The sequence below is a fragment of the Amphiura filiformis genome, chromosome 19 (assembly GCF_039555335.1).
Source record: "Amphiura filiformis chromosome 19, Afil_fr2py, whole genome shotgun sequence".
NCBI classification, from domain to species: Eukaryota; Metazoa; Echinodermata; class Ophiuroidea; order Amphilepidida; family Amphiuridae; genus Amphiura; species Amphiura filiformis.
Window position 1 is genome coordinate 51,558,495 of NC_092646.1, and position 9,439 is coordinate 51,567,933.

The following is a 9,439-nucleotide window of genomic DNA, read 5'->3' on the forward strand; positions in this document are numbered from 1 at the left end:
AGCCTTATGATCGACATAATCACGAGGTACAAGATGCATTGATCCCTCCCATGAGCATGTTCCAGAATCTGGGAATTTACCTTTACTTTGAACAGAAATAATTGAACATCGGTATATATATTTGGTTCTCTTTTTCGTCCAATAATGTCATATTTTAGGGTATATTTTTTAGAATTACATTCGTATATCCCTACCAATACAAAATTAAAGACACACGCCATAGCATTTACATCGGTAATCACCTGATTATAAACAACGAAACATATGTCAAAAATGATATCATGTGATTATAAAAAATAAAGAGTTTGTTTCCAAAGGCGCTAAATCCGATAGCTGCCTTGTGTCACATTTTACTGGTAATGCTCTTATTTTCATCCCGTTAGTCACTTTGTTTATTTAACATTTGTTTTATTACTTTTTTCAAACATTGAGCTAGACAAATACAATGAGAAAGTAACTCACTACTTTAGCTTTCGCCATCAGGGCTGACTGACGGCTTGATCACAAGTGACTTGGTCCACTGCATTTCCCGCGAAACGGCTTGACATTTCCCGGAAGTGATGATGTTTTTGTTTTGAGCAGTGGATCGTATACGTGATCTTGAGAGCGAATTTGGATTGTTTCTCTTATTCTCCTGGTGAACGCGTTTAATCAGCATTAACTGAATGCGGATACCCAAAATGGTCTTTGGACAGAGTAAAACAGCAAATGACAGATAAACAACGAAAAGCAAGACAGAAACAGAAGGACGAAGCTCCATCCAAAGGAATGGTGGTCATTCCCTACGTAGAAGGCTTGGCGGAGAGACTCCAAAGAATATTTAGGAAGCACAACATCGCCACAGCAATGCGACCTACCAACACACTTAAAAGCCTGCTTGTCCACCCTAAGGACAAGAAGGGCATAGAGCAGACAAGTGATGTCGTTTATAATATCCCGTGCTAAGGGTGTGATAAGTCCTACGTAGGGGAGAAATGAAGACAATTTGGCACAAGGCTCAAAGAACATAAGAAAGACTCTGAAACAATAGTAGAAAGAAAATTCACCAGAGCAAACAGAAAAGAATCCACTTCTGAACAACACAAATCAGCCATTACTGACCATGTCGCACAAGAAAATCATACCATCGAATGGGAAGGACCAAAACTACTTGACGCGTTCACCAGGAGAATAACAGAAGCAATCCAAAAAAGGGACCAAAGCAATCAACCATGACGAAGGTATCGTCTCTCTAGATCACGTATACGATCCACTGCTCAAAACAAAAACATCATCACTTCCGGCAAATGTCAACAAGCCGTTTTGCGGGAAAAGCAGTGGACCAAGTCACTTGTGATCAAGCCGTCAGGCCTGATGGCGAAAGCTAAAGTAATGAGTTTCTTTCTCATTGGATTTGTCTAGCTCAATGTTTGAAATATGTAATCTACAATCCTACAAATGCATCTATTTACTGATTTGTTTTATTACTCATTCTTATCAGACTTTGTTTACATGCCATATCTGTGATGCTGTACAAAATAATAAGCATTTTATACATATATTATGATGCGTCAGGTGCAATTAATTACGCACGTCACTAATTTAGTTCATCATTTTTAAATGGCAGGTGAGTTTAATATCACATACTAGCACATTACTAATGGGATGTACGACCACTGCTGCATTACTTCCCAACATGTCCCTTGATCATCTGATAAATATTGATACATTATATATGATAATACTTATAATTATCATAATTTTGGTGAATAATTATTTAAACCTCCTCAAGCGAATCGCATACGTTTCGAAATGGAAACATAAGCTTATTTTAGACGCGTTTAGCAGCCTTAAGGAAAAGCTGGCAACGAGTAATTCAAATTTAACTCTGTCCACTGGGAGACATGACCTTAATCGCTAATCTACCAATAGATGGCAGAGGGCGGATAAGCGACTGCAAATGTTACTTATAGAGATCTGGTGATGTGATGGTTTATTTAGATCACCCGGTATTTTTGAGTCTACCAAATGCCCTAGCTGCAAACTGTTTGCGACGTTTAATAATTAGGTTCCTCCTCTGAGGGCAGTAGACAATTGCCAAAGAAGACAGAGTTATTTACGTTGTCTATAGGCTCGGTTAGTAATAGCTCTAGAATCATCAAACATGATTTTCTATTTGTCGAGTAAATTGTCATTTCCCAGTTGCTTCATGCTTTTTCCAATTTATTGCCGGAGAGTTGCAGGCTCTATAGATGTAGTATCATATGCATAATGTATGTTGTTTATAAGCAGATATCACATATCTGCACACCAGAGCCTAGATTTTTGATGTGCTTCATAACGAACTGCCGATATATTGAAAAGACATGGCGAGAGACAAAAACCCTTTGTCACACCAACTAAGATCTCAACGCATTCGCGATCTATCATTTAACACGACTAAGCATTTGGTGTGCTCATTCATTCTTACAATGCGACTTACCAGTTGTTTGTCCACTCCAATTGATCGCAGAAATTTCCAAAGGACCTTCAACTTCAACTCTACCGGCAACTTCAGAAACTATCGATTGGATTTCTTGCTCAAATTTACTTCAAAGCGAACGTCTGATTGGTTACTTCAGCCCATGTGTATCAATGGGCGATCAAAAGTGAGCGCTTGTAAGTGACATCATCAAAATGTCTCCTTTTTGTTTGGTCAAGTGGGTTATTAGGCACAGTTCAAGACAAAACACACTATCTTGGGGGCTTTGTTTGAATAAACTACTCACAAAGGATTATGTCTGGGCCCAGCGCTAATCTCCTTATTATATTATTTTGAAACTAGCTGTACTCAAGGCTCAATTATTTAAGCTTCGTCATTTTTTATTTCCATTTTATAACGCAAATCGTAATGAAACACCAATTCTTTATTTCTATCCCCTCCTTCTCAATCTCTCTCCCCTTCCCCATCCTGTTTCTCATATTCCCCCCTCCCTCCCCTCCATCTATCCTCGCTCTTTAGTGGCGTTTCCAGGGTTTTTCTTTTAGAAAGGCATGGGGTAACGTCTTTCATGGGAAAACATTAAAATATCACGGCGGTCAGCATCCAACAGGGGGGAGGGTCAAAAATGACCTCAGGACAAACTATCCCATGAGGAGCTATCCCTCCCCCTTGGCTACCGCCACTGCATCACCCTGTCCACTTTCAATGCCTTCCCTCTCCTCCTCCCTACCCCTCTCCTACCAGGCGCAACCTATGACATGCTATATTTAAAAATATATGCACCTGATATAGACGAATCCAAATACACGCATTCATACACCTGACTAGCAGCCTTTAGTTGGGTCCCCGTCGGCTACAATGCATCCAAAATGTGAAATGATTCGGCCTTGGCGGACATTTTAAACTGCATTCCATCACCCGTTTTACACCTTCCGCGAAAACACAGGTAGACAAAAGAAGTTTACAACACAATACAGTTCCAACAGTTGTGCAAATAAAAGCCGTTTTACACCTAGAGAAGGTCGAGGAGGTTAAATGGAATAATACAATAGAGATAATTCCGCAGGTAATCCCGTCGCATCTATTCATAGATGTACAAATGGATGAACAAAAGGACTATGTATGAATATATGCGACAGGATTACCTCTATTGTATATTATTATTCTATTAACTCTCCTCGTCTTTGCATCTTCTCTAGGTGTTAGGCGGCTTTTATTTGCACAATCGGGTGCTCAAAACCCCAGGTTGGTGCTAGCGGGAAACCAAAGATGGCCGACCAAATCCTGACCATGACTGGCTCGTTGGATTCGTCTATACTCTGCCAGAATTATATGGTACACTGCTCGCTCCAGTAAAAATTAGCAAAGATATTAACCCCCTTGCCGTTGAAGTTTTCACAGACCCCGATTTCTACGTCATGATCACACACAAAAGTATATACCAAGCTTCACGTTTGGAACAAAAAAGTATTTTAACCTAATTCAATCACTAATGTCAACAACATGTGGTGTGTCTTTTACCCAAACAAAATTATTCAACGGAGTAGTATGGCAAACTTATGAATATTCATATATAGGTCGCAGCGAATACTTATGAATATATCGATGCTCCATTGGTGCTCCGATGACGTTTTATCGACACTCAAGGCTCAAAACGTTAGCAACTGAGCATGGACATGGGTCAATGAGCAGTGAAATGAGCAGATGAGCAGGGAAATGCATTTCACTCTCACGTACCTGTGAGGAGTATTGAATGTGATGGTGTATTTTCTTTATTTGTATTCTTTTTATCAAAAGGAATTGTCAAATGTCAATGCGTCAAAACACGTCGACTGCGTAATGAAATGCGTCAGAAACGCGTAAATTGCGCAACGAAATGCATAATGCAAACGGGGGGCTTCAGAGGTTTAAAGTTTGGAAAATTTGAAATCAGTCAAGAACTATATAAATTAGCTGAGACTTGGTACATAATGTAGTACCATAAAATAGAAGTATATTACGTTTAACATTTTGCTAATTTTAATTTGCATAATTAACACCCAAATAAATACACACACAAATAAGCAAACACACTAACCAACAAACACGTTATCATTATTGCATCATTGCACGAGCAGGAACTAAAAGTTATCTTTCTAAAAGTTATTTTTGCTTTGAAAGATGAAATTCGTATCTTACCCTTTGAACGCAGGTGTGACACAAAACAACACATTGTGAATTAAAATTTTCGATAATTGTCGCTTGTTTATTGTTATGTAATGGAAGGAAATCTGTATAATGATATCTGAGTGTTTTTGTATTGTAAAAATGTGTATGTAAGTCCAACTTTCAAATCTGGACCTCACTACATTAAATTGACAGGTGTTTTATTGTTTTCTGGTCTATCGTATCAAATGAGATGTCAAAATGCGCAGAAATAAATTCTGCTTCCAACGCATTTTACAGATTTGTAATATATTGTATTATATCGCGAATTTCAAAAAAGCAAAATTATTTGATATCATCAGGACATTTTCTCGTAATCAGAATTCAATTCGATATATCTGATGTGCTCTCATGTCCCACAAAAAATACTGTCGAAACATTCATACTATATATATATATATATATATATATTTGAGCCCTTAATGAGTCAGGTGTGTTTATTTGTGTTACGAAGTAAATTTGAAATGTAAAATAAGCCAACTCCCTCAAAATTGTCGTTATTTCAAATTTACTCAAATTGGCGCATTTTTTGCAAATGGTAAGATTTTCATATTTTCTTAAAAATTTTGTGTTTATGAATTTATTTAATGAAAAAGAAGCTCTTTTTCTCGAAACAGCAATTTTCATTTTAACAAATCAGGGCCATATTCTTTTGGAATTCACAATGCGCTGTTTTATGATACAATATTACCAAATTTCTATTTATAAATGTAGCAATTATGGCAAAAACTGCTTTGCCGTATAAAACCGAGTATTATATCTGCATGTTTGCAGTAACTTTATAATATATGGTCAATCAGTGACTTTTAATATAACCCGACTATTTATGATATTTATGGTCAATCATTGACCTTATAACCTTATACCATGTAATATACAGTTTAGTACTGGCTCTTGAGCTACAGGGACAGAAACAAAGTTGCGTCCTTAGTAGTAGTATGATACTTGATATTTAGACATCTGCCATTTCAAGTGTATCCTATAGAGTCCAAACCCCAGCTCTATTGGATACCTGTGTTAAAAAAAAATAACATGCTTATGACTGAAATGCTATCGAGATCGACGAGTAACGGATTTCACCAACAAAACCGACGGAGAACAAACATTTAGATGCTGCCTCTTCACTGGCGTAGTGCACGTTATTTAGAATTATCAGTCAGCCACCTGGACAACCGATTCTTTAGAAATGCTTAGTCGCGCTAAAAGTCGATCGATACATGTTAAAATCAGCACAATTCAGAGATATACCTTTTGCTATGAAATTAATTTTCTCGGTCAAATATAAAGCAATATTTTTTTTTTTTCTTCAGTAATGTCAGTTAAAAACTTGGTGCTTGGATATACATTTTTTTAAATCCTGGTGTTAAAATTAAGCATCAAATTGTGTCTTTTAGTGTGATATTTTTGATTTTTATAGGCCTTGAGTTCGCCCGCGAGCTTTTTACGGAATTCATTTTTTAGCGTCTCAAACTAATATAGTTTGCTAAAGAAAGATATTTCCCACCTCTGTAAAGCACATCGTGTGGGTCTAGGCCTATATATTATAGTTTTGTCAGAATTTCCGTTTTTATTTTACCCTTTTTCCCTTCATGCTCCGAAAATGTCAAACTCAGTACTTTTATCTCGTGAGGAACCAGCAGAAATAGTCGATATTTTCATTGTTGTCATCCAGGGCAATTTTCCATTGAAAAGCAAATATTGCCTGACCAGCGATTTAGTAGCCCAAATCAGGGTCGGATCCAGGAATTTTTGATAAAGGGGGCGCCTTTTGGTCGACGACGAAAAAATGTGTTAAAGGGGGTTACCCCCTCGAAAACTCAACGGTTTTGGCCCATTGTTTGCTGTTCATGGCCGAATTGGTTCCTTTTTTTTAATTTCTTACAATTTTTGTATTTTTAAGTTACCGGCGCCCTTTGCTAGTCAAAAATAGAGGGGGCGCGCGCCGGCTGCGCCCCCCCCCCCCCTAAATCCGCCCCTGCAAATCCCCAATTGGGTTTACTGGTAAATGAGGTGAATTTTAAAAATTTGCTCCCGTGATAGCCTGCAATTTCAATTTATATGGATTCCATGATTATGAAAACCATTTTGTCTGTCTGTTTATTTGTTTACCTAGGTTAGTCCGTATTAAGAGACGCACGCTTGAGGTCCATGGGAAAATCGACGGTCCAAACCTAGAAAAATTAGCGTGTTATTATACGGGATTTTAATCTTCTGTCCCTCCTATCTCCAGGTATTTTGTATGACCTACCCCCCCCCCCCCGCCCCCCATCGCGGGTTGCCATTTTCATTACACCCTTCAGACTTGTGTTCGGGTTTGTTTTTAATTTGACATGTAGGCGTATACCTAAATGTATAGCTATGCTATATATTATTATGTAATATCATGTACATGTATAGGCCTGTAGGGTGAGGTGGGTGCAGAGGTGTGTGAGGTGGGTAGTGGGGGTGTATGTAGGGAAACTTTGGGGTGGTACTCAACACACTTTAACCATGACTTCCAATGCAATTTCACGTGATGAAAGATCCTCATCGTGCTATAAACATGATCAGTCAGTGGCGTAGCTGCTGGGGGCAGGGGGGGCAATTTCCCCTGGCAAAATTTGCCTATTTGGGCCCCCGCCCCTAGTGCAAAGAAAAAGAGGAAAAGGAGGAAGAAAGAAGAAAAAAGAGAGGAGAGAGTGAGGGAGAAGAGGGGCAGAGATATGGAGAATCCATACGATATGCAATACCATACGATTATATTCAATAAGCCTGCATGGCAAAAATTGTCTATTTGGGGCCCACCCCCCAAGTGCAGAAAAAAGAGAAAGGTTTGGTGGATTTGGGCCCCCGCCCCATACAGGCTTGCCCCCTTGGAAAAAACCCAGCTACGCCGCTGTGATCAGTAGGAGCGCTATTAGGCCTGGGAATTTCGTTGCTATATTGAAGTTCTGGCAAAACTGTAGCCATGCCGGTATTCCTATTAAACCCAGGGATATCGATCCACAATGCTAGTATTAGCCTTAGATTTCACGCGTTGATTTTGAAAATTTTTCAGGCGGGAGTAAAAATGGTGAAATCAAAACGGAAATTCTGACAAAACTATGATATATCGCTCACGGTGATGTGCGTTAGAAAGTTGGGAAAAATCCTTCATTAGCGAACTATATTACTTTGAAAAGCTAAAAGGTTGATCCAAAAAAGGCTCGCGGGCAGAGTTTAAGCCTATCAAAATCGAAAATCTTACACGAAATGACTGAATTTCACGCCTAAGTTTAACACTAGGATTTAAAAAAAAATGAAAATGAAAATGAAAATGAAAATGAAAATGATTGCTTATTATTTGGCCGAGAAAATTAATTTTACATTGAAAAGGTGTAACTCAAAATTTAGCTCATTTCAACACCAAATTCGATCGTTTGTATTGCCTCATTAAATGACTGAGTGAGTCTTGCATAACAAAAGAATCGGTTGTCCAGGTTGCTAACTGATATGACCGTTGCTAGGTTAACTGGCTCACGCTTTCATTGATACGAACCACTGAGATGAACACAACAAAAAGCATCTAGCATATCATAATATCATAATTGATGAACAGGTGCATGAGCCCAGGCTTGAACCAGTAACCAATGTTTATTAACGTGCACTACGTCAGCGAATACCATACGTGTTATCAAATTCCAAGCCATTGTTGCAAACCAGTTTCCGTCGGTAAAGTATAGTTGAATAAAATATAATCCAACTTATATCGTTTGATCAATTTTTGCAAGTCGTCAATAGGTATCTGGTGATAAAATGACATTAGCTTACGAAGTTCCGAACTTTGTGTACTATTCCCTGCAAAACCTTCGGACTCAGGAAAATTTACAATGTCATCTACCTTAGTCAATTTCAATATATATTTAGCGTCTTCTAAAAGCGTTTCATACTTTCCTATGACGGTATAGGGAAAATCGCATGGATGACAAAATTTGTAGTTTTCAATCCAGTGATTATCCGTGCGAGACCTGTTGTGATTCTGATCAATAAGAAATCTGACAAAATCATGAATTGTCAAATCATACGTTTTGGGATCTGGATTCTTCAGAGAGGATACCCATGGTCGATATTCTTTTATGATTTCATATCCTAATCGCCAAAATGATTTTCTATTCCGATAATCAGTCGCATTTGGGGACATTTTGTTGTTAAATGCCGATAATGTCCTCGACAAGGGATGGCGAGTAAACATTACAAATGTATATTCTTGCAACATTCGTGTTAACTCTTCCGGTTCAACCTGTCTGACTCGCTTAATTTTGCGAGCTTTTATCACAGCCTTCCAACTTGCATCCTCTAACGTCGAATTTGACAGTCCTGCCAAAACATTGAGTACCCGCTTCCAACTTTTCCCAGCAATTTTAGCAGTAATACACATAGCGATTTTATGTTTTTCATTAACCAGTATATCTTTTGTTGATTTAGCGACTTCGATTGGATTTGGAGCAGCTGTGTGGTATTTTTTACACATATTATGGAGATGCTGTATTCTTGCAGCTTGAATAGCCTCTTGTATTCTCATAAAGTCATCATCTGGAAGCTGAAGCAAAACAAAACAAAAACAGAGTATTCATGGTATTCCGTCCAATTAAATGGGAATTCCGTAATTCTAGCATCCTCATTTTAAATATCCATGACAAATAGCTTTTTTTTCTAAAGTAAGGTGATTCGGACATTGAATTTGTGTTATAATTTACTCTCTTTCGATATACAGAACATACAATGCAATATCTATGTCATTCCACTGTATTGCAA

At 38.1% G+C, this 9,439-nt stretch overlaps 1 protein-coding gene across 1 annotated transcript; it reads right to left on the reverse strand.

Moving 5' to 3' along the window:
* Positions 1-7,998: 7,998 nt before the first annotated feature.
* LOC140140764 (carbohydrate sulfotransferase 11-like) lies at positions 7,999-9,228 on the reverse strand. The gene has a single exon (XM_072162507.1). It carries the CDS (start codon positions 9,204-9,206, stop codon positions 8,319-8,321), a length of 888 nt encoding a protein of 295 aa, XP_072018608.1. The 5' UTR covers positions 9,207-9,228; the 3' UTR covers positions 7,999-8,318.
* Positions 9,229-9,439: the final 211 nt, after the last annotated feature.

Coding starts and splice junctions, on each gene's coding strand:
- LOC140140764 (XM_072162507.1), bottom strand. CDS start 9,206: ATGAGAATACAAGAGGCTATTCAAGCTGCAAGAATACAGCATCTCCAT.